This window comes from Anastrepha obliqua, unplaced genomic scaffold (genome assembly GCF_027943255.1).
Source record: "Anastrepha obliqua isolate idAnaObli1 unplaced genomic scaffold, idAnaObli1_1.0 ptg000009l, whole genome shotgun sequence".
NCBI classification, from domain to species: Eukaryota; Metazoa; Arthropoda; class Insecta; order Diptera; family Tephritidae; genus Anastrepha; species Anastrepha obliqua.
This window is the reverse complement of record NW_026562178.1, coordinates 3,415,017-3,441,934: the sequence shown is the minus strand read 5'-3', so window position 1 is coordinate 3,441,934 and position 26,918 is coordinate 3,415,017. Positions and strand designations below refer to the sequence as shown.

Below are 26,918 nucleotides of genomic sequence, written 5' to 3'. Positions count from 1 at the left end.
TTTCTTCTGTATTGTCTGTGCTGCTGCTCGGCGTAAATCAATCCGTTCACCCCCTCCACCTCCCACAAACGTATCAACTAACGGAACTAACTCAAATGTTCAATCCAATTCATCGAACTCATCAAATATAAATTCTATTGGTTCGCGTAATCAAAGTGATAGTGACAGTGAAACCACTAATAAGCGAGAAGTAACATTAGAATCACTATACAGCATATTGGTTTCTCTTCGGTCTGAGAATGCTGGTGTGCATAAAGTAATCAGTGATATTCGTGAGGACAATGATAAACTTTGAAGAAAATTGAGAATTTGCACTCAGATCTTTTTTCTATGCAGCGAAATCTGCTGGAAAAAGATAATGTGATTTCGTTACTCACAACTGAGGTTAACAACCTACGCTTATGCATAACTGTTGCTCTTGAGAAGTTTGGTAGTGAGCTGCAGCTAAAGAAGTAACTGCTGCTAAATGTACCCGCCCACTAATTCTCATCTAGTTATCACTAATTTTTCATGCTACTCTTTTTTCGCCCGTCGCTACTAATAATTTACCATCCTCATCTAATGCTTGGTCCAGTGCTGTTTCACATTCGCACGTTGAGATTTCGGCACAAACAGTTGTTGTCTCCTCTGCTACTCTCTCACCTATATATATATATATAATTGGCGCGTACACCCTTTTTGGGTGTTTGGCTGAGCTCCTCCTTCTATTTGTGGTGTGCGTCTTGATGTTGTTCCACAAATGGAGGGACCTACAGTTTCAAGCCGACTCCGAACGGCAGATATTTTTATGAGGAGCCTTTTCATGACAGAAATACACTCGGAGATTTGCCATTGCCTGCCGAGGGGCGACCGCTATTAGAAAAATGTTTTTCTTAATTTTGGTGTTCCACCGAGATTCGAACCAAAGTTCTCTCTGTGAATTCTGAATGGTAATCACGCACCAACCCATTCGGCTACGGCGGCCGCTCTCTCACCTACTACTGCTGCTAATGCTGATGTTGGAGTTAATGTAACTGCTGCTATTCGCTCTAATCTGTCTATACATACATACGCTAAGGTTTCGGCACCAGTCGATGCTGTCTAATGCTGTTCCTTTGTCCACTTCATGCTCTGTTCTTTCGTCTGCTGCTGCGGTTAATAACACAGTGGACGACGGTCAATAATAAACGGAGCAAAAAGCATGTAAACATTTCTGCGCCAGTCGCTGCTGCTCCGGTTGATAATGCACAGTGGACCACTGTTAATAAGAAACGCTGCAAAACCCAAGTACGAGCAATAGGAACAAATACTTTTAATGATTTGGATGTCGCGGTCAAATACAAATGGTTACACCTGGCTTCTTTCTCTTCCTCCGTATCTGAAGATGCTATTAAAGATTACGTCTCTAAGCATACAGGCTTGAGTACAAATTTACTTTCCTGTTTCAAACTGATTAAAAGGGATGTTTCATTAACCAGCATTAAAAGGGTCAACTTTAAGTTAGGAGCTCCCTCGTATGAAAAGTTGTTAAACTCAGAAATCTGGCCAACAAATGTAGCAGTGAAGCAGTTTCGGTTTTTTCAAAAGGATTCGCAGCAGCCGACACCGGCATAACAACATCTTCCAATCTTCCTAGGGGTGGTCTTAGGTCTATTTTCAGAACTTATCCGGCATGCCTACAAAGGCTGAGTATGTACATTCCCTTAATGCGCAGTAAGATTACGACATCTTCGTTCTTGTTGAGACCTGGCTAAATACAAGTTTCTGCGACAGTGAATTCTTCGACTCGAACTTATTTAACGTTTTTCGCAAAGACGGATGCTGCAAAAATAGGGTGCTTGCGCGGGGGTGACGTTCTTATTGCTATCAAGTGTCACTTAAACGCATTTTTGTGTTCCCTCATAAACGCTGACTCTCTGTTGGATCAGATCTGCGTCTGCATAAGTTATTCCAATTCACAAGGCTCTTTATATCTACTTACCTCGTATTAGCGCATGTTGACAACATTGTATATCTAGTCTTAAATAGTCTAAATGACAACCATTTATGTGTATTAGGTCATTTCAACTTAAGTGGTGTACTAGAGTCTCTACCTCTATTCTCACACCAAATATGTAATGTTACTGCAAATCATGAATTATATTTTATTGATAATATTCTTAGTCTTAATTTATTTCAAATTAATAATTTTTTAATTCTCCGAATAGAATCTTGGACCTCATATTTGTAAGTGATAACATAAACTACAAGATCAGTGAATGTTTGAATCCCATAACTCCTAAATATAAGCATCTTGTTAAACTCAACTTTTATTGTTTTGCTACTATTCCGTCTGATACCAGGTTATCTTTCAATTATTCATTATGCGATTTTTCCAATTTCAATGACTTATTACTGAACATTAATTGGGATAATTTATTTGTTGAACTTGACACATCTAGTAGTTTTTCTGCCTTTACGCCCATCTTGTCCAAACTCTGCTTAGATAACATTCCGCTCAGAAAGAAAAAGCCTTATAAATTACTCTGGTATTCTACGACTTTGAAAAAACTTAAAAATCTTAAAAATAATTATTTCAAGAAGTTTAAATCTACGTAGAATCATTTGTCATTCGTTAAATATAAGCGAACGTTAAAGGATTTCAACGATTTAAATAAATCTCTCTACAATAGCTATATTAACAACATGGAGTTAAACATTAAAGCAAATCCCAAAATCTTCTGGAAATACATAAAATCTAGAAGGAGTAGTGCCAGTGTTCCCACTGGTATGTTTTTCGATAATAGTCAAGCGCGAGGCCCAAGTGAAGCGGCAAACTTATTTGCTGAGTTTTTTAAATCCAATTTTGTTGACGAAGAACTTGATCCTCCTTCCGACTTTTCTTCTAACTTAGTTTATGCCTTGAACTTTGGAGGTATTTTCCTCCCTCATGCTAAATTCATCCTCTCAAACTGATGCTGATGGACTTTCAGCAGTTTGAGTTGTCCGGCCTTGGTCTCTCCCCAGAAAATTATTTTCAAAAAATCTTTATCGTCGGGGTGTTTCATTGACGCATGGAAGCTCTCTTTCATTACGCCCTTCTTTAAGAGTGGCAATAAAAATGACGTTAGAAATAGGCCTATTTCAAAGCTGTCAACTATTTCCAAAATTTTTGAGCACGCGGTCTATGCAAAGCTGAGCTTTGCGGTTAAATCTTTAATTTGCCCTAATCAGCATGGGTTTATTGCTAACAGGTCTACAGTATCTAATCTGGCTGTTTTTAGTGATTCCAGGTCGATTCCAGGTCGATTGTATTTACACCGACTTCTCGAAAGCCTTCGACAAAGTTTCTCATAGAATCTTAGTTAAAAAATTAGCTTGTTTTGGCTTTCATTCTGCATTTCGGCAATGGATAAACTCTTATTTGAGCAATAGACGTCGTGTTGTAACAATTGATGGTATTTTATCTACCCCCTTTGCTGCCACCTCTGGTGTTCCGCAAGGAAGTAGGTATCTTGGGACCGCTTTTATTTGTGTTATTTATTAATGACATCAAAAGTTGTTTTTCATATGCTACATTTTTGCTTTATGCTGATGACCTTAAGATCTTCTCAGCGATCAAGACTCAAGAGGATGCCACTAAACTTCAAGCGGATTTGAATAGGCTTTACTTGTGGTGCCAGAATTCACTACATCCGCTGAACTTATCTAAGTGCTTTCAAATATCTTATTCGAAAACATCTAACATTTAGAGCACTAAGTACCGTATCTCGACATGTGTCCTGCAAGGTGTTAGCGAGTTTAAGGACCTTGGCGTTATCTTTGACAACAAATTCTCTTTTAATAACCATATAAATTATATTAATATACTTCAAAATCTTTTTCGATGTTGTGCTTCGTCACACGGAACGCCTCTAAGTTCTCGGATCCCTACACTATTAAGTTACTCTATATATCTTTTGTTATATCTCATTTAGAATACGAGTATGCTGTGTTTATTTGGAGACCGTGCACTCAGCAGGCTATCAATAGAATCGAACGTGTGCAAAAAATATTTCTCAAATATGCCCTTCGGTCTCTGTATTTTATTGATCCCATGCCGTCATATTCAAGTCCTTAGAAATTCGTAGGTCTATACTGTGTCTCTCTTTTACTCATAATATTATTACTGGAGTAATTGATTGTCCCTACTTGTGGGAAAGGATTCGATGTATTGTTCCCCAACGATTTCTTAGGAACTTCTACCCTTTTTATGGGGGAAATTTTAAAACTAAGTATGCTACTCGTGCTTTACGGGAATTGAATTCCGTTCATAATGCTGTTGTTCTCGATTTTTCGCTTTCAAGAGTAGCATTTTTAAGTCTCCCGAATTCTATATTATAGTTGTTTTTAATTACATGTATATCTGTAGTTTAGTCTAAGCAACTTTTATATCATAAGTCTGTAAGGATTGTAATTCATAGACTTAAATAAATAAATAAATAAATTCAATGGGCTATAAAACTTCATGCCCAGAAAAGTTCTAAAAATTCTAGTTAAAAAGTTTAAAGTTCCTTGCTTGCCTGCAAATCGCTTTAATCGTTTTTCCCAAACGTCTGAAGTGACACACAGAAAAAGTGGTCGTCCTTGAGTGGTTCGAACCAGTACAGCCACAAAAGCCGTTCGACAAAGAATTCGAAAATTCAAAATCCCTTAGAAAATAAAAAATCATGTCCAAGGAAGTTAATGCATCGACCAGGTTCATGTCAAGACTAATAAGAGATGATCTCCACATGAAAGCCTTCCGTCACTCAACTGGTAATTTTTTGACAACACGCTTGAAGAAAATTAGACTCGACAGATGCAAGCACCACGCGGTTAACGGCCATGAAAATATTCGTTTCACAGATACGAACATTTTTATTGTTGAAGAAGTTTTTAATAAGCAAAACGGCAAAATCTACACTAAAATTTCTAAAGACACAAAAAATGATGTTCCAAGAGTTCAGCTCCGTAATGGTTTGGTGGAGAGTGTCTTGTAAAGGCCAGCCCATAAGGTAAAAACGATCCAGCAGTGGTTTAAAAACCAGGAATATTGTTTTCATAGCCAGGAATATTTGGTTCATAGCCGCAGAAGATAGGCCGTCTGGAAGTCCCCATCTGAATCTATTGGACTTAAGGTTTGTGGTTAGAAGTAGAGAACATGGCCTGTCGAAGACCTCACAGAAATTCGGAGAGTCTCAAACATTCTTTGGTTCAAGCAGCGACGTCAAAATTCCATGAAAACCGTGCTTGCTACAATAGCTGAATGGCCTAATCGTTTGAAGGCTTGTGTAAAATCAAATGGTGACCATTTCGAATGAAAATTTAAAAAACTTATGTAAGGACTAAGTATATAAGTTCCTATCGTTCCGTTAAGGAGCAAGACTGATGCCATCAGCGATTTCTAAATTCTCGAGCCTTTCAGTTTGGCCCCATGGAATGCCTCTCTTTTCCTTAGTTGCCTTAAGCAACACAGTGTCCAGCACAGTATTTAAAAGTAATGGTGGTAAAATGCAGCATTTTCTCACACCATATTAACAGTTATTCTGTCACCAACTTGGTTGTCATGAAGAATGCAGCAAGTTGCCTGAGCATACTTTGACAAGTGATATCATCTTCTTTGGTATTTCTTTGCACGCCAGCACTTTCCAAATGGCGTAATGCTCTAATGTGTCAAAAGCCTTTTCAACTCTACCGATTGTTCAACGATGATGCGTAAGATGTTGACGTGATCCACACATGATTTATGAGGCCGTAAAAAGAGCAAGCCGGCTCTTTTCTCATATACGGCAATATCACTGCGGCTAAACGACTGTTCAGGATATGTGCTATAATTCTTTTGACCATGCTTATAAGTGTGATGCCACACAAATTCGCGATGATTGGCTGTAGTAGCTCTACGTTTGTTATGGGGCCAGCGCGTAATAGCCCAGGGGCTATCAGGTACTTTATTGAATGACAGATTTCTGCACTACTTGCGCATTCTGCATTCACATTTGGATTTTCCAGGTGAACAACGTAATCACATATTGACTCGGAATCACCTCGGTGTGTTTCCAACATTTTTCTGTACAAATCGGTGCAAAGCTGCAGTTGAGTGTCTATAGAGGTCATCGCAATCGACATTTATTGGCTTGGAAGGTGCCTTTGTGCAGTTTTCGGCTGCTGCTTCTGCTTCTTTGGCGATGTTTTTTGTCAAGTTCCGCGACCTAATTTTCTAAATTCCATTTGGAAGTCGGTTCGGCTGATCGTGTTCTAGAGTTGTTGAGAGCCGTTTTAGCATTTTTCTGTCCAGCTATCTTTTGCCGGGTTTCCTCTGAGATCCACTCCTTCCGTTTCTTTTCGAGATATCCTACAGATTTTTCGACGAAGTCGAGGAAAGATTTCTTTGTGGAGTCCCAATTACGATCAGCTGGGAGTTGGCTTAGTGAAATTTTAGGAGCGTTAGAGGACAATTTACGTGGCTTTTGCAGACTTTTTTGTTGACTGTTTATTTATATTTTTATACCATTTAAGTGCAGCCAGCTTTATGCGTATTAATGCAGTAATCAGGTGGTGGTCACTAAAAACATATACATATAGCACACATCTAAGAGTGAACTCCGCTATTTTTTACTAATGGTAATGTGATCTATTTGGTTTTCGGTTACATTGTCCGGGAACATCAATGTAACTTTATGTATCCCCTAATGAAGAAATAGCGTTCCCTATATATCAAGCTGATTTTGTTGTGCACAACTTGACGAAAAGGTTACCATTTTCGGTTAGCTTACCGATGCCATGCCAGCTTTTTACTCTTTCCGCATTAGTATTGTCAGTAATTACTTCAGCATTAAAGTCACCCACTTTTTTGAGGAGACTGTAGAAAGCTTCCTTCGCCCTTGTGTCAGCTGCTTCAGTAGGGCGTAGCACTGAATGAATGTAATATTTCTGGCTTATTTTCGGAGTCTTGCTATATCATTATCCTAACCGATATTGGTTCGCAATAGATAAGCGCTTTGGGAGCGACTTTGGCCAGTCGGTTAGCGCGGCTTTGTTGTTCTTTCCCTCTTGTTCACCTCTTGATGGTCAGGTAACGCCAACGATTGTTGACGTTGCTCCATTGCTCCCGTATGGGCAGTACTCTCTGAGAGCAGGAGTGAGAGTCGAATGGCGAATCTTCTGGCAGTCTGTTGCGATTACAGCTTTCCGATGTCGGAACATTCTTTGTGTGGTTGTATGTACGATTTTTGCTACATAGAGGCGTAATTTGGCTGTAACAAGGCAATGATCCGAGTCGATGTTGGGTCCTCGGATAGTACGTCCATCTACAACACTAGAAGTGTGTCTGCAATCTATCACAACATGATCGACCTGGTTTCGCGTTTTTCGATCAACAGACAGCCACGTAACTTAGTATATCTTCTTATGCTGGAATCTGGGGCTGCAAACTACCATGTGCCGAACCCCAGCAGTCGATCAGCATCTGTCCGTTACCCGATGTTTCGTTGTGCAGGCTGAATTTTCTAACTGTGGGACCGAAAATTCCTTTTTGTCCACCCTTTCGTTGAAGTCGCCAATCACGATTTTTATGTCGTGGCGGCGGGCATCGCTCATAGGAAAGTTCCAAGCGCTCATAGAAGGAATCTTTAGTCGCATCGTACTTCTCTTCCGTCGGGGCGTGGGCGCAATTGAGCGGGATATGGAAGTGATTTGGTCAGTATTCTGCTGCATTTACGAATACTAAATTTGTCAAATCATTATTTCGTGACCTTGCGCTTCTTCTGTAAAGATTCCTATTCGGGTTACTCCGAAATGTTCAACTACTGCAGTCCCATGGTAGAGAATGTTGTGTACTGAGCCAGGCATGTAAAACCAGTCTGATAATTGAATGTTGAGTGCCCCCGTGTGGCGGTATTGTCACCGTTACTGCTACCTGAACCGTGCTTCGGTTCATCTATTAGAAGATCCTTTCGTTCTTTGAATAATAATTGAATTCGTCTTTTATCTTCTGCAACGATTAGTTTTTCTTCCTCGCTTCGTACCTGCCATTTTCAAATTCTTAAACTGTAATCAATATGAAGTACACATCCCATGAAACGTATCCATGCATGAAAAGTGGATAAATCGTATTGGTAATTCTCGGTTTTCACTTCTAAACAAACCGTAAAAGATACTTTAACGCATTCGATTTTTAAGGCAAAATGTGAATTTTGTCCGAACCTTTCGCTGACTTTTACCCTAACTTGTAATGTGCGATTGTAATTGTTAAATTTTAACTTTTACCTCGACACTTTTAGCATGCCTTGCACTTGCAAGCAAAAAGTCGACCGCGATCAGCCGAAAATTCAATGTTCCAAATGCGAGGAACTTTTCCACTTAAAATGTGTTAACCTTTCAGAAGCTGATGCTGACTTTTTTGTGAAGTCAGATCGTGAATTTTTTTGTGCAGTTTGTACTAAAGCGCGGCGAAACTCAATTCGTTCGCCGCCTCCACCCCGCCACACCTAATGCATTGCCGCCGGTGGAGGATCAGAATATAGTTTTTGCTCATGTGCTTGAAAAACAACAAGGACCATCTATTTCGCCAGTTACTCAAAAGCCAAACAATGTTCAGTAAATTGACAAAGGGGTGGAATCTTCGCTCACTGCTGTTTTGAAAGAATTAGCTGGGCTTAGAGCAGAAAATGGTCACATACTTTCTCTGTTGCGATCTCTTTATGATGAAAAAGAAGCGCTACTGGGAAAGGTTGATAACCTTCAAACGGAACTTCTCTCTATGAAGAGATTATTTAAGAACTGCTTTACTGCAGTAAATCCTGTGCCTATTTGTGCTAATGCCAATAGATTCTACGTAAGATTTTTGGACCTTTGCACGTTGGCAACGGCGAATATTGCAGATGATGGAACGATGAGCTGTATGAGCTTTACGACGACATAGACATAGCGCAGCGAATAAAGATCCAGCGGCTACGTTGGCTGGGTCATGTCGTCCGAATGGATACAAACGCTCCGGCTTTGAAAGTATTCGATGCGGTACTACCTGGTGGTAGCAGAGGAAGAGGAAGGCCTCCTCTGTGTTGGAAAGATCAGGTGGAGAAGGACTTGGCTTCACTTGGTGTGTCCAATTGGCGCCGGTTAGCACGAGAAAGAAACGACTGGTACGCTTTGTTAAACTCGGCCAAAATCTCGTAAGCGGTTATCGCGCCAATTAAGAAGAAGTAATACTGGCCGTATCTCGCGCGCTGCCAACACAACCAATTCAACGACAACAACTGTGCCAACTTGTTCTGCTTCCAGCAGTTATACCGCTGCCTCTCGTCTTCAGATAACATCGAATGCTGCTGCTGACGCCCCTGCTGCTGTCACATACGCTGCTGCCTCTGCCTCTGAGAATTTGTCGCCGCCTGTTATGCCTGTCGTTCGCAATAGCTCTCCGTTACTACTTCGCTCGATTGTTGGTAGTGGAGTTGATGCTCCCTCCTGGTGATGCTTCCCTAATGCTAAGAGTGTTAATAATTATTACCTTCGCGGATAATTGCTGCACAACAGAAAAACTCTACGCTGGCTCCCACTGATTCTGCTTGGGTCTCTGTTGAGAGTAAAAAGAGTAAGCGTAAGAATAATCAATTACGTGTTGTTGGGTCTGGCGACAACAACGAACTGGAGGTTGCTGTTCGCTTTAAGTAGCTACATTTGTCCTCTTTCTCACCTACGGTGTCAACGGATGACATCATTCAATATGTTAAAAAATATGCCGGCCTAGATACGAAGCATATCTTACGCTATAAGCTCATTAAAAAAGAGACAAACGCAGACTTTCTTAGGCACATAAACTCTAAGTTAGGTGTTAGTGAGCATAATTACGATAAACTGCTTAACTGAGATTTGGCCTGTTAATGTATCTATTCGTCCGTTTAATTTTTTAAGAAAGCAAGTATATCAACCGCCGCAGAATTATCTGCCTGTGCCAGGCTTAATAATCGAATTAAAATTTATTATGAAAATGCGTTCGGACTAAGAGTAAGTCAGAAGAAGTGCGATTGCTTAGTTTTTGTTGTGAATATGATGTTGGGGTTATAACTGAGACTTGGCTCAACTCAAACTTTTTTGATGCTGATTTTTTCGATCCAAAGCTTTACGTTATTTTTCGTAAAGACAGAGATGCCGTTAAAACTGGATGTAGCAGAGGAGGCGGAGTCATGATTGCAGTTCGCAGTAATCTTCACGCTTCACTCATTCAATTACTTGAGACTGATACTGTATTAGACCAGCCATGCGTGCGAATACGTGGTGCGCATAGTTTTCTTTATATTTGTGTGTCATATATTCCACCCTTAAGTAATGAGTGCTTGTATAACCAATAATGTGTCTTAGGGGATTTTAACTTAAGCAATATAAATTGGTCATATTTAGATAATAACGTATATCTAACGCCCTCAAACGTCAATAGTCCTACAGAATTTTACTTTATTGGTAATTTACTGGGCATGTGTCTAACTCAGATTAATGGGTTAACTAATAGTATGAGTCGTTTATTAGATTTGATTTTTATAAGTGACAACATTAATTCTGTCGTATCGCAGCCTTTTTCTTCAATATCGCCGATCAACGTTCACCATATTCCTTTAAAGATAGACTTGGAATTTTTTGAATTCAGTCCTGATAGTGCTCATCCTTCCTTTAGTTTTGCTGGGTGTGATTTCTCTTGATAATGCCTTACGTGAAATTGGTTGGGAAGTATCTCTAGGCAATATTGAAGTTGCTGAATGCTTAAAGATATTTAAAACTTTAGTCCTAGATATATGTTCTCAACATGTTCTAATTTTTAAGCGTGTAAATTATAAGTTTTCGTGGTGCACGAAAGATCTTAAACATCATAAAAATTTGAGAAACAAGTTTTTTAAGAAGTTCAAGTTAACTAATGAAACCCGCTATTATGAGTTTTTTATCTTGCACAGGAATAAATTTCGTACTTTAAATAAGTCTTTGTATAAGGAATACATTCACAAATTTGAGCTTAATATAAAAAGTAATCCGAAGAATTTTTGGCGATATATTAGATCGATTTCTATTCCTTCTCTTCTATTCCTAATTCTGTTTTTTATAGGGACGTTACTGCCGGCTCTGTCAGTGAGGCAGCGAATTTATTTGACGATTTCTTTTCATCAATCTTTGTGTCTGATGAAGATATTCGGGAAGTATATTTGGCAGCCATTCGCCATAATTTCTTGGGGAAAGTGTCTTCTTCAGTAGACTTCGGTACACTTGTTGTATCAGATGATGATGTCATTGAGGGATTGTTAAAGATTAAAAACTCTGCTCATTCGGATGTAGATGGGCTTTCGGTAACTTTGCTTAAAAATTGTCGCTCTTTGGTACAACCTCTTAAGCTAATTTTTAACAAATCTTTGGCTGAAGGAATATTTATTGATGATTGGAAGCTGACTTCAGTCACTCCTATTTTCAAAAGCGGTAATAAAAGCGATATTGCAAATTCTACCCATTCGATTTTAGTAACTAAATTGGCTTGTCTCGGTTTTCATTCTACGTTCCTTGATTGGATTCGATCCTATTTAATAAAGAGATGCTGTACTGTAGTTATCGATCGTACCTCTGGTGTACCTCAGGGTAGTATTTTAGGACCTTTGTTATTTGATTTGTTTATTAATGATATTTGTTCGTGCTTTTCCTTCGCTAATTTTCTTCTCTATGCTGATGACCTAAAAATGTACGCTGAAATATGAAATTCTAGTAATTCAGCCGCCACTCCGAGTTGAATAATTTATTTTCCTGGTGCCTTATGAATCGTCTATTTCTTAATATTAAAAAATGTCATAAAATCTCATTTTCTAAGCCTCAAAATCCCCTTTATACCTCTTATCATATCAATTATACATATCTTGCTTCGTCTGATGTGATAAAAGATTTAGGGGTCTTCTTTGATTCTAAACTTAATTTTATCGCGCAACTAAATTATGCCATTTCCAATTCACTTGCTGTACTCGCTTTTGTTAGACGTCATTCATCGCACTTCATTGACCCATATACTTTTAAGATTTTATACTCTGCGTTTGTGCGGTCCAAATTAGATTATGCCTCATGCAGTCCATATAAATCGAGTGCAGAGGGTTAAAAAAATTTTTTGTGCGTTTCGCGCCACATTCACTCAATTTCTCAGACCCCAAACCATCATACGACTCACGCTGTCGTCTGATTAGTCTCTGTCCATTAAGTGACAGAGGTACGTTTCAGGCAGCTTCTTTTATCTTCGATCTCGTTAATGGACAAATTGACTGCCCGTTTCTTCTAGAAAGAATACATTTTAATGTTCCCTGCAGGAATTTTCGCCGTTGCAAAATTTTTCATGTTGGCTTTAGGAGGACAATATATAGTGCTAATGCGCCTCTCGTTAGAACGCTGTCTGACATTAGCTATCTCGCCTCCCTTTTGGACTTAGACTTTTCAAGGGCGAAACATGTATTTAATACCCAATTAAAAAATTTCTTTGTTTGTAAAAAATCTAAATAATTACCTAGTATACTATATATGTATTTGTTAATTTAGTTTCCTAAGCTTTAATATTGTTTATTATATTACTTCTATAGAAATACTCTTAGTTCTATGTAGTCTGTAAGAAACTTTGTATTTCTTGACTTACTAAAATGAATAAATCCCGAGAAAGGGCAACCTGACAACGAATTCAGACTCAGCAACTTTCAAATACATATATACAAAAACGAATAATACATTTTTTGAACTTCTTGCAGTGAATATTCTAGCTTTGGCCTTACTTTTTAAATTTTTAGGTAGTTGGGGGATGATTTCACCGCTTTAGAGGGGCTAGAAATTTGCGTACTTGCCGGTTTGTATTATCGCTGATTGGTACTACAATAAGAAAAATGCCAAACCGGATTTGAATAAATAAAATTTTTAAGTTTTTCGGAATTTTTCACAAAGATACTCCTATTCAAGGGTGTGTGTTTAACATAATAAAAAAATTGAAATTGGGACCTAGAAAATCGCTTTCAAAATCATTTACGAGCATTTCAAATCAAAAATTATTAAAATCGGTCTCTGGTTGGATCCTGTAGCCATTTGTAAAAAAATCGGTACTGTGTGGCGGAAGATTTATAATTTTTGCAAATGGCATTGTATGATACTCGTACCTCAATCGTATTTGACACCTGAACTAGAGAGTTGTAGTTTACAAACAGACAAGCAATGGAATGCGTAAAAATAAAAAAAGGTTTTATTCACTAAAATCTTTTTTTTTTTCACTTATAAAAAGTTATTCAAATACAAAATTATTCAATACCAAAATAAAATATAACTCAGTTGGGAAGAGCCTATTCTCGACTGACCGACATTTGCAATAAAGGTGTTAATAAAATATCAGAGCAACATCATGTGTTAGATGTTTGAACGGGCTTTTCTTTAAATTTGTGGTGTGCGTTTTGGTATTGCTCTACGAATGGAGAGGCAATATTTTTTGCGGGCTCACGTGATTTAACTAAAGTAAATAAATGCGAAATTAGCTGCATCATTATGAAATATAGTTTTCGCTTATTAAATAGGGCACAGTCGAACTTTTTTGTGTTGCAAAATAACGACAGATTTGAATCGGCAATAATTACGAGGCCAAGGTTTGGCCTACTTCCGTTTAGTATATCTATAAGAGCTAATCATTGCTCCTCAACAGACGCCAGAATGCAATAGTGATTATAGCCCAATGCGTCGAAGTGATCGCATTAAGGTTGACCTTCTGACTTAAGTTTAAACAAGAATCGTCTGTGGTCAATCCTAGGTAAATTAGATTAGATTAGATTTGTGGGGGGTTGGACAAGTCCAAACACTCAGTCAGGAGACCATTGAACTACATCCGGATAGATTTTAGTAGAAAGAATAGAGATAGGAAAGATAAAAAGTGGGTGGTAAGACGGATAAATTAGTTCGAGGTCACTCTTCCACAAATCTCTTGGATTCATTCAGCTACAGAGGAATTTCTGTGCAGTGTCGTCATTCTCATTCGGGCTGTTAACGACCTCCATGGTAGCCATATGTTGACCACAGACGTTGTGCCCTGTTGTTACATCCACTAGTACTCTTAAGTCCTTTCTGCTGACTTTTAGTAGAAAGGTCGCTATTTTCCTGTTTGGTTCTTTCACAAAGGACTTGGCTACTCTGCACGAGTTCAACTCAGACCAACGACCTCTGTGGGTAGACCTCATGAAGTCGTCAATCCATAGTTGAATCGATGCGGAATTAACAGCTAGAAAGGGTTTTGGGCCTAGTGGCATACTTGCAGAGCCTTCATTAGCCAATTTATCAGCTAACTCGTTCCATTGGGTTCTGGGGGTGAACCTTATCCTTTCCTCGTTAATTATCCTGGATGCAATAAACCAATCACGTCTGCTGGTTATATTGACATGATCAGATTGATCGATAGAGCTTTGACCAACACCATTCCTGGAGCCAGGGAAATGTGTTAAAAAGAGAATATCGTACACTTCTGATTTTGAGTCCGTATAGGGAATCTTTATCGAGTACTTTCCAACCAGTGATATGATCTGATATTTTATCGTTGGATAATGTCATATCAATCACTTCCTGCCTTCTGCTGGTCACAAAAGTCGGGCTGGTGCCAACGTTCTGTATAACCAAGCGATATGACAGAATGAAGTCCATGAATTTATGCCCCCGGAAGTTACATTTTGTGCTACCCCAGAGTATGTTCTGTTAATTTGCGTCACATCCCACAATTACACTTAATCCCATGGATTCAGCATATCTTACAACTTCCATAAACTACCTCGTAGGGGGAGGGAGAATGGTGTCGCAAGGAAATCTTTATCGAGTACTTTCCAACCAGTGATATGATCTGATATTTTATCGTTAGATAATGTCATATCAATCACTTCCTGCCTTCTGCTGGTCACAAATGTCGGGCTGGTGCCAACGTTCTGTATAACCAAGCGATATGACAGAATGAAATCCATGAATTTATGCCCCCGGAAGTTACATTTTGTGCTACCCCAGAGTATGTTCTGTTAATTTGCGTCACATCCCACAATTACACTTAATCCCATGGATTCAGCATATCTTACAACTTCCATAAACTACCTCGTAGGGGGAGGGAGAATGGTGTCGCAAGGAAAATAGGCCGAGACGACAAATGTCTCTACTTCTTTCCCCTCTAATTGATACTTTATTTTGACTGCAATTAACTCTTGACAGCAGAATTGTCTTAATAAAGTGCAATCAACCGCTTTTGGCATAATAATACAAGTACGCGGAAGGACCTTTCCCTCTTTATAAAGGATAGACCCCCACTTTATATCTCCCAAGCTCTATATTTATCCTTTAGACACCCACGGTTCTTGAATTAATATTATGTCAGGATTTGTGTGCAGTTTCGCTTGACTGTGGTATAAAAGAGCCGTAGCCAATATGCTATGCTGCAAGTTAATTTGCGTAAATGAAATATCTATTTGATGTCATATGGACAGCCATAATTCCAATCTTAAACTTTTCCTATACCTGAATCGAGAACGGTAACTAGTATCCGTCCCAGGGTGGTGTACTTTCTCTTCTGCTGTGGATTCTGGCAATGAATCAATTGTTGCAGAATCTAGAGGAAAGGAGTATACCCGTAGTGGCCTACGCAGACGATGTTGCAATATTAATAAGAGGGAAATTACCAGATACCCTCTGCAAAATAATGCAAAATGCTTTGAACGATGTAAGCCGGTGGGCTGTATCGAGTGGTCTTGGGGTAAATCCCAACAAAACAGAACTAATCATGTTCACCAGAAAACACAGGATACCTGTTCTAAACCCCCTAGCCTTGAGGGATCACACTGTCCATTGGGGTAGAGGCGAGCTACCAAGGACTAGTATTAGATAGGAAGCTCTCGTGGTAACAAACGATTAATAATAGAATATAAAAAGCAAGCACAGCACTCTATACATGCAAAAGAATTGTGGGGGCAAAATGGGGCCTATCCCCAAAAATAGTACAGTGGCTATATACAGCAGTGGTACGGCCTATCATGTCATACAGCGCCTTAGACTGGTTGCCAACCCTTCAGAAAAGAGCAGCAGTAAAACGCCTAGAAAGTATTCAAAGGGGTGCTAGTCTCTGCATAAGCGGGGCACTAAAGAGTACGACCACTGCAGCGATGAATGTCATGCTGCACTTATTACCAATTGACTCCTACAGCAAACAGACGGCAGCGAAATGGGCACTTAGGTTAAAAGAATATTCTAACTTAGCCACTAACAGAAGGGGTCACACAAGAATACTAGACGAATACCCCTTCCTACGGAATCAGCATCAATACTGATGGTTCTAAGCTAAATGATCAAGTAGGCGGAGGCCTTCATTCTAAAGGAATGAGTGCCAACATCTCATTCCGGTTTTCGGATTACTGCAGTGTATTTCAAGCTGAAATTCTGGGTATCAGGGAAGGCCTACTAACCCTAAATAAAAGTGTCCTCCCCACAAGAGATATAAACATATATTCAGATAGCCAATCGGCCCTGAAAGCTTTAAAATTGCCTAATATTAACTCGAAGACAGTAAAAGAATGTATCGACGTTTGACAGAACTATTAAAGTACTTCGTAATAAACCTGCTCTGGGTGCCGAGTCATACAAACATAGAAGGCAACTTCAAAGCAGATGAACTAGTGAGATTGGGTCCACATTACCGATCCAACCAGACAAAGCGAACATACTTATACCTTATAGACAAACACACTATCAGTGCTGCCAACAAGCTATGGTCTCAGTCCCTGACCTGTGCAACAAGGTGGACGGGAATGGAACATGGGCCGCACAAACCGACCGTTGAAACTAAACAGGAAAAACATGAGAAATCTTCTCAGGGTCCTAACCGGGCATTGTCTGATTGGCAGGCATGCCAGTAGATTGGGAGCACCCTATAACGACTATTGCAGAAGAAGAAGAGACTATAGAACACTTTCTATGCGGGTGCATTGCTCTGGATAGAAAAAGATTCAATATTTTAGGACAAAGTTCTCGGAATAACCTGACATAAGTAGCCAATATAAAAATAACAAGTCTTGTTAGATATATTAATGTCATAGGTTGGTACAATGAGGACAATGTAGAGTGAGGAGAGGGGACTGCTTTGGTGTATCACAGTGCGCCTACAGCAGGCCTAGGTGTGTCAACCGACAACCACTATACCTAGCTACCTACCTTCAAGATACCTTGCTCAACTCTAAATCCCTCGAATATAGGTACATCTTTCTATTTCCCTATCGCCTCCCAGACTTGACTGTCGACAAAATCCTATCGCCACAGACCTCCACCATCATGCCGCTGGCTGCTGCCGCAGCATAGTTATCTCCGACGGACAATAGTGGATCACTAGGCGGCCTCGGTTTCGCGCTCGCTACTCCACTCTTAGCCCCCGCTGCATTCGTTCCACTGGATTCGTTGGTACTACTACCAGGTACTTGCTTGCTGCAAGAGGCTCCTCCTGCAGTCACTACAACCTGTTATCTAAGGTTGCTTACTTCGGGTTCCGGTTTATTACCCTTCCTCCTCTTCTTCCCCTTGTCAACTGGTGCGCCCACAGTCGCTATGTGTCAAGGTGACCAGATCAGACAGGTCATCATCAGATCTGTTTCTCTTGCCAGATTCGGCTACAGAAGTAGACGAAGGCAAATGAGCCGGAACTCCAGCTCGAGTGGCAGTTGGCATAGCTTCGTTAGCCATAGTCATACTTTCTGTTTCTCTTGCCTTCTTCGCGTTCCTCTGCCTTTGCCGCTTCTTCTGCCGATTAGACAGATTTTCTTCTGAAGCTGGCATCTGTTCCGCGGGCATTGGTGCACTGGTACTTTCTGAGCGTAAACTCAAATTAACCATAGTCCCAACAGTCGCCGAAATTGGTGCCAGGACAGGAACCAATTTGGCTTACTTAGTCACGGTGACGTGACAGGCGGCGGTACCTGCTCATTACACGCTCTAATTACACGCTTTCTTTATAGCCTTTGTGTAATGGTACTTTTCAGATTTGCATCCAAATTAACCACATTACTTCCGTCCGTAGAAGAAATCGTCAGAGCACTGAGACGTAAATGAGTTAGTGCAGTCTCCCCAGGATCAGCTGTATCTCCATTGCTTTGGCTGGTTCCACTGAGCCAAGCTCATTTTCAACCAGCAACAGGATCTCTATAGAGCTACGTATAGAGCCAGACGACGATGCATCGTCCAATAGGTGTCCATCCTCAACCAGTAGCTTGCTTCCTCCACGGCCCTGATTTTCAGCCTTGGTAGCCTTGGTGGTGAAGGAGTGTTGGGCCTGTACATCCGATGCCCAAGCCGCTAGAGAACCAGCGGGAGCATAACCACAAGCGGTTTGTACTCATTTTCCATTTATGGAGTCGACCTATTAATACTCTTCAAGGGAGGCACTGTTGAAGAGGAACCCGTTATCGACATTTCATGTCTAGACCCGTAGTGTTCGGTTTATCTCAGTAATCACTCTATTTGTCATCTGACAGCAAGAGATCTTAGTAAGTTAAGTAGCAGGGTCACCTCTCTGTATTGCGCTTATTTACGCCCTGTGCCGCCCACATAGTAGTCATAGTCAATCCTAAGAAAGACTCACACAGTGAGAACAAACACTTAACCTCACCCCTAGGTAAATGTCAATCGAAATAATGGAACAGATAGAGTAAACTAAAACTTTCGTATGGTTTTAAATCACATAGACTTGTATTTTTGTAAGAGGCTTCAGATTTTTTGTGTCTTGGACTTTACCTAAAATATCAAATGATAGAAAATGCTAAATTAACTAATAGCTGTCGTTCTTCAGCAGACAATGCCACACCTCTTAGTGCATTTCTGTCATTGAAAAGTTCCTCACAAAAAACAACCTGCCGTTCGGAGGCGGCATAAAATTGTAGAACCTCCCCTGGAACAACGGTTGGAAAGGGTTGGTGCGTTATTACCATTCGGAATTCACAGAGAGAACATAGGTTCGAGTCTCGGTGAAACACCAAAATGAAGAAAAACATTTTTCTAATAGCGGTCGCCCCTCGGCAGGCAATGGCAAACCTCCGAGTGTATTTCTGCCATGAAAAAGCTCCTCATAAAAATATCTGCCGTTCGGAGTCGGCTTGAAACTGTAGGTCCCTCCATTTGTGGAACAACATCAAGACGCATACCAGAAATAGGAGGAGGAGCTCGGCCTAACACCCAAAAAAGGGTGTACGCGCCATTCATATATATATATATAATATATATAGATAAGTACACTGCCAAATAACAATAGCGCATCTTATTTATGATCATGTATTCCTTACTGATGTTTTACCGTTTCTCTTTATTTCAAAAAAATTATATCCATTTGTTTCTTCATTTGCTGTATAACAGTAAAACAAATGTCGATAAATTTTGTTTCCTGTCTTTCAAGCACCGTGTAAAAACTGATGAAGTGCAATTTTAGCACTTGGTTTGTTTTCCAAATAACTATAGCATTTACGAAGTTTGTAAAGAAAAAATTGTCTTACTGTTGTTTCTGATTTGGTTTTTATTTTTAATATGTAATTAGTTTAGATTTTCTTAAGTTTGTACACACTTAAAAATTACTTTGGGTGAAGAGGAATGCATAGCGGTGGAGTCATCAATCGACGACAAGGTCGTCTATCTCATCCAACGGTACACCCAGGAACCAACCCGTTTTGGCATTGTGGGACCATAGCGAAGTAGCAGTAGTATGTTTACGTTTAGTCCGAGTTTAGGTTTTGTCAATATCTGAATAGAGGGTTAAGTGGTTTTTTACGTGCATCTGGATTTTGTCCGTCAGTTGATATAGATGTCTTCTGGCGTACCTCAGCCCGGCATACCAACAAGTGACTGCTTAGGTGTTTCCGTAGGAAGTGCTTGCTGAGTATGATGTTACGCTCCTTAAAAAGAATCATACCAAAAGGGCACTAAGTAATTTAAAACCTGCCTGCCGATTGCTTTAAACGTTGCCAACACCGTGTCTGCACCAAGTGCTAGAGGCTAGCGACTTGAATACCTTGTTGAAGTTAGGTACCTTAGAGGCGATCGCGGTTGTATGTGCCGATAAGGTATCTCCATGATCTTACTCTGGAGTCCGTTACATATAACCTAAGGGAAGTCGCAATTGTTTCAAGTGAGGTTGTGTTCGTTTGTCCTGCTGTTATAGCAGTGATGAAGGACGGCTGGGTCGGTTGAGGATGTAAAGCTCAACCAAAGGGTTTACATAGTAACTTGTCCAATATCGTATGTTCTACTTCCTGTACGTTTAAATGGCTGATTAGCTCTTAAAGTGGCTCCATCCGTCGCATTCTTGCATCTTGTGGAAGTTGATCTCGAATGGACACTTCTGAAGCAAACGTGGCAGATATATATTTCTGTTGCAGGGTTGGATTCGATGATCCCGATTAGAAGTGTTAGGAGCAATTAAGCTGTAAAAGTTGCTTCAATGAAGAAAGAAGAAGGATAAAATTCAGCACACTAAACTGGGTTATTTTACTAAGGAGGCAGCCCTTGGTCGGGGAAACCCCTACGCATTCCAGGAAGTAGGACCAGTTGCCACGGAAATTATTGTTCCTACCGCTCCATCACGGTTGTCTTCAGCTCATCCAAGTTAGTAAATTCATTGCTTCCTGTTTCATTGAAGAAAAAAAATGTTTTTTGCTATTTTGCGCTGTAATCGCTGAAAAAATGTACTATTGAATTTATTCTTACAATTTTAATGCTCTATTTCACAAGTTAGATTTTATATATTATATATATTTTCGAAATACCCCACGCTCTGAAAGGTGGTAATTAGTTCTCTCATGGTTTCTTTCTAACTATGTCGTGAGGATAGGTATTAGCTCATGCGTCCATCTAGCCTTACGGATCTGTTCCATCGCTCTTGCCAAAGCGCGATCGAACGACGTCTTTCTACTGGTGCAATATCTTTACGCCTTGCTCTACCGTCGAGTTTGGATAGCCTAATATCCATTTCTTTTGCTAAAATGTCTACCGGGAATAGTCCTGTAATTACGAAATAAGTGTCGTCAGAAATTGTGCGGAAGCTACAAATAGGCCTCAAAGCCTGGACAAAGCTTCAGACATGTCAGAATACCGCCATTCGGACAGCGACCGGGTGCCTCCTGATGTCACCCATACAACACCTGCACAACGAGGCACAAATGCTCCCAGTAGCGGAGCACAACAAATTGCTCAACAAGCAGTTCCTGCTGGGGTGCTACCGTAGGTTTCACCCCTGCAGACACCTGCTTGAGCCTGAGCCGCCTCCCAGGCACGTCAGGAGACACCTCCTCGACTACGCTGACGAACTCCAGGACAAAACTGACCGAGACCTACTGGACCGGACAGTATTCAGACAGTCAATAAGCGACATTCACCGGGAGACCGTTACCACCTTCATGAACTCCCGTCCCGTGAATGCCGTAATCGGAGTCCAATCACCACCTATTGCAGATGAAGAGCTCCAGCTTCCCCGTGAGACTCGTGTAACATTGGCACAATTACGTTCTGGATATTGTAGCAGGTTAAACTCCTACTTATCCAGAATCGACCCCGACATACCAAACACATGTCCGGCATGTGAAGGTACCCCGCACGACACTAACCACCTCTTCACATGCCCCCTTAATCAGACTCATCTAACCCCCCTCTCCCTCTGGACCCAACCTGTCGAAACAGCATGTTTCCTGGGCCTACCCCTAGATGAGCTAGACGAAGACGACAGATGATATACCTACACTGACAGGGCTAACTATGCTGTTAAAAACAACAACAACAGGCCTCAAAGCCCTTAGCCGATTATTAGTTTTACGACGGTTATTAGTTTTCTTGCATAGCTATTTATGTTGAAAGCATCAGCCAAGATTGATGCGGTGTACAAACGGTCCGGGCTGACTACTATATGGTCCTATTTTGCTATGGCTATGTTTGGCTCGATGCTTCTTCAATGCATATTCTAGCTGCATTTTAAAGGGTATCCGGCTATCAATGAACACTCCTAGGTATTTAAAAGCGCATTTTAATTGATAGCTACAGTCTATATATTTACATTCATAAATTCAACTGCGTTCCGGCTGATTATTAAGACTAGATCGGTTTTGTGCTCGGCCAATTCAAGGTTGATGAACGTCACCCATCGCTGGGTTCTCTCAATTTCTGGGATGTGTTTTGCCACCATTACCACCAAGATATCATTCGCGAAAGCAATGACTTTGGTTCTTGGAGGCATATCAAGTCTTAGAATTCCATCGTACTTACATTTTTTACATTCATAAATTCAATTGCGTTCCGGCTGATTATTAAGACTACAACGGTTTTGGGTGTTTCAAGGTTGATGAACGTCACCCATCGCTGGGTTCTCTCAATTTCTGGGATGTGTTTTGCCACCATTACTACCGAGATATCATTCGCGAAAGCAATGACTTTGGTTCTTGGAGGAATATCAAGTCTTGGAATTCCATCGTACTTAGGTTCAACAGCAGTGGGCCTAAAACTGATTCTCAGTTTATATAAATATACTAATTTTTTGGGTGTTTGACCGAGCTCCTCTTCCTATTTGTGGTATGCGTCTTGAAGTTGTGCGACAAATGGAGGGACCGACAGTTTTAAGCCAACTCCGAACAGCAGATAATTTTTTATGAGGAGCTTTTTTGTGCTCGGCCAATTCAAGGTTGATGAACGTCACCCATCGCTGGGATTCTCTCAATTTCTTGGATGTGTTTTGCCACCATTACCACCGCGATATCATTCGCGAAAGCAATGGCTTTGGCTCTTGGAGGCATATCAAGTCATAGAATTCCATCGTACTTAGGTTCCTCAGCAGTGGGCCTAAAACTGATTCTCAGTTTATATAAATATACTAATTTTTTGGGTGTTTGACCGAGCTCCTCTTCCTATTTGTGGTATGCGTCTTGAAGTTGTGCGACAAATGGAGGGACCGACAGTTTTAAGCCAACTCCGAAGAGCAGATATGTTTTTACGGGGAGCTTTTTCATGGCAGAAATATACCCCCTGCCGAGGGGCGACCGCTTATTTGTGTTTCATACACAGAGACCCAAACCTATGCTCTTCGGAATGTTAGTCATGCACCATGTGAGTTAAAAAGAGTGGCCATGGTTTTTTTCTGCCAATATGTAACGCTTAATGCTTCCTCCTTGATCCACCAGTTTTATACGTTAAGAGGTTTTTGGAAAACTGTAAACAGCTTTCTTGCTTCTATTAAGCTTTTTAGCAATATAGCTAGGTCTCCTTTCCAGAATAGATATATGTAGTGCATCAATTTGTCCTTGTTCCTTTTAAAACTTTCCCACGAAGCATTTTAAACAAAACAATTTGTAAAGTTAAAGTTTTTAGCAACTTATACGTACACACTTCATAGCAACTTATACGTACAAATAGTGCAATAGTTGTTTGACAAACAAAACAAGTGCAAAAATTGTGCTTCAACAATTCTTACAAGGGTGCATAAGAGAGAATGAGCAAAATTTATTGCCATTTATTGTATTGTTAAACAAGGAGTGATGAAGTAAATGTATATAATTGTTTCTGAAATAAGAAGTAGCGGTAAGCTTTCAAATACCTACTTTACGCTTTTGAAAAATGTTTAGTAGTATTAATTTTCAGCTCATATTTGGTCTTGTTACGTTGGTGTGTAAATAAAATAACTATCTACTTCTATTTTCAGGTAATCGATTTTGGCTCATCATGCTATGAAAGCCAACGTGTCTATACCTATATCCAATCTCGTTTCTATCGCGCGCCTGAAGTTATAATTGGATCTAAATATGGACGAGCAATCGATATGTGGTCATTAGGATGCATTTTAGCTGAGTTACTTTCAGGCCATGCCCTCTTCCCTGGAGAAAACGAAAGCGACCAATTGGCATGCGTAATAGAAGTGCTTGGTATGCCTAATAAATCCTTGCTTGTCAATGCTAAACGGGCCAAAGCTTTCTTTAATCCCAAGGGTTTTCCAAGGTACTGTAGTGTACGTACTATGGCTGATGGAACGGTTGTATTAATAGGTGGTCAATCGCGGCGAGGAAAGCCACGAGGACCTCCTTGTTCTAAAAGCTTGTCAAAAGCTTTGGATGGCTGCAAAGACGCACTATTTTTAAATTTCATAAGAGGTTGCTTGGAGTGGGATCCAGAAAAACGATTGACGCCAGCAGAAGCTCTAAAACACCCCTGGCTACGGCGTCGCCTTCCACGACCCCCAAATTGCGCTAGCTGCCCTGGTGAAAGAGAGAACATCGGAGACAATGGTGCGACTCCCAGAAGTACCAACGGTGATAACACTCCAATAATTGATAAAACTGAAAAAAGTAAGAGAGGAAATTCAACACACCGAATATGCATGCATATGTATGTGTGCCTTATTTCCAATAATTTATTTATTTATTTATTATTTATTTATAATCGGTGGTGACCGGTGTAGCCGATCGGGTTGGTTCGTGACTACCATTCAGAAGTACCTGGGTTCGAAAATCCGGTTATAAAATACCAAATTATAGAACAAATTTTTTCTACGCTATGTAGGGGCAATATGACAAACCCTCGAGCGTATTTCTGCTTGCAATAGAAACAAGAAACTAAACGAAAGTGAATATATTAGATACCGTCTCTTTTTTCTTTGACATTTAAGCAGAGCAAGCAGACTGGTTGGCTATAGGTAGCTCTGAGTAACATAATTAGTCCCTATACTCATTCCTGATTGGGTATCTCGGTAAAATTTTCTTTGACTTTCAGTTTTCCTATATACTGTCTTTGAAATTTTTAAATTATTTTTTAAGCGAACTTTTAGTTCCTGAATTGATTTAAAAATCCTTAAAAAAATGTTCATTAATAATTATTTATTTGTAATTAATCTAACAACAATGGAGCTAACAAAATCCTGGCTAATTGTAAACTGATTACATATGTATATAAACTTATATATATATGATTGGAGCTTTTGTCCATTGTTTGGTTGTTTGACCGAGCCTCTCCTCCTGGTGTGTGTCTTGATATAATTCCACAAATGGAGGAGCTTACTTTCCTCCGAATAACAGCAAAAATAAATTAACCATGTCACATTTAATTTTACTTTTATTGCTTGCGACGACTCAAATTTTGGCAAGAAAATGTTTAATAATTTTAATCAGCATAGAAATGTCAATCGAAATACTCGTTTTGAAAATTCAACTGTATAAACGAAATTATTATTTTGGGATCATATAAAAATATAATATTTTGATTAATATCTAGCCTTTGAAATTTAGAGAAAAAACTTTACTTACGAAAGCCAACATAAATAGACATTTAAAATATTTATGCCTTTTATATGTACTTTTAGTTAAAGGGAGCGAAATCAGTGGTAATATCGTTGGGCCGTCATCGTCAACAACTTCCTCTCTAAAGGATAATATGTCATCTCGAAGCGGCATAGCTCTTGCTACTACTTTAACATCATGCAGTGGAGCTGTAGTTCCCTCCATTTCAATATCATCCATTGCCATAGAAAATAATGTGGTACAAAATACGATTGAACTCGTATCTTTTAACAATTCCTTTGTCGCTTCCGATAATGCAAGTACTAGCAGCCACCGTATCAGTAGTTGCAGCAATAGAAGTAGCTGTAAATCCATTAGCTTTAATAAGTCAAACACTAGCGATTTATCTGCTGTTAGCGAACAGGCTGTTTCAGTATCGCCAATAAAATGCTCTATTTCACACTTTACATCGTCGACATGTCTATTGTCCAACGTTTCCAAGCAGTGCGGATGTAAGTGTGATGTACTACAATCCTAAAAACGTAAATTAAATGAAATGAGAATTATAGAAATGTCACTTTGTAAAGCATTTAAAAACCTTTTTTATTTTCATTTAAGTATGATAGTAAATTAGCATATTTTTTCACATTATGTGTAATTTTCATATTAGTTTTAATAAGTATTTTAGTTTAAAAAAAGACTAATTGGCTAAAAAGACTAACAGAAAATTACAGGCAAATTTCGGATTGCACCAAATATGCACTGCTTTTTATGCTAAGTTACAAAATTAATAGCCGGTATAAGGATCTTTGCCAACAACAGTTGTCGCGTTGTATTATTCACCAACAAGAATGTGCAATATTGCCTTGCAAATTAATTCTTCAACGATAATTGATAGTAACAAAAAAGTCGATCGATATAACATCAGAACACCGAAGTTAATTGCTGATAAAATTGTAGCAGCTTTAAATGAAAAATCGTTAAGACTAGCATCATTGAGTAAATTTTTTTGGTGTAAAATATAATAATTTTAATGAGTGCTTCTGATATACATAGAGTTATAGAACTTTCATTGAGAGTAAGGCTAATAAATTATTTGTTTCATTCAGTTTTTTTTAAGATCATTACGTCTACAATTTCGACAGAAAACTTATTTACGGGCAATACATACCACTTATTTCTTATAAGTTATACATGCAGTGCCTTGCAAATTCTTAAATTTTTAGTTGTTTTCATTATAAGAACATAAGGCATGGGGCATACAATTTTCTAAGTAACTTTAAAGAATGCTTGATCTCAAAGTCAGAATTTGAAAACGGACAAATTTTGAGAACGACTTAAGCAATTCGTATGTATACAAAATGTTCCTTTTAAGTTCGCAAAGAAGAAAAACATTTTTTATCACTTCTAATGTTAATACAAAATATCTGTTTCCACTTTTCGTTGTTTTTTTTAGTTTTAGCATATAGGTAAAGAGCATTGTTTTCATTAATATGATTGTGAATATCACAGATTGTTAATGTTTCACGTCGAATAAATGTTAACAGATCAGGTTCGTATTTTTAGTGTCCTACTCTTATTGTTTTTAATACGCCTCGCAACTTCACATACAATTCATTTTTTATAAAAGTACCGTCTCTATAAAAAACCATTAAAATAGAGCTC

The 26,918-nt window shown here is 39.4% G+C and overlaps 1 protein-coding gene across 3 annotated transcripts in view; it reads left to right on the top strand.

Annotated features, from left to right (window-relative positions):
* Window positions 1-26,692, top strand: part of LOC129251242 (putative dual specificity tyrosine-phosphorylation-regulated kinase 3 homolog) — a 169,594-nt gene extending 142,902 nt beyond the window's left edge. For all 3 annotated transcript variants that reach the window (XM_054890597.1, XM_054890595.1, XM_054890596.1), the window contains exons 5-6: window positions 23,687-24,326; window positions 25,337-26,692. In XM_054890597.1, coding sequence (XP_054746572.1) covers window positions 23,687-24,326; window positions 25,337-25,791 — 1,095 coding nt within the window. In that variant the 3' untranslated portion in view covers window positions 25,792-26,692. The remainder of the gene's footprint in view (window positions 1-23,686; window positions 24,327-25,336) is intronic.
* The last annotated feature ends 226 nt before the right edge of the window (window positions 26,693-26,918 follow it).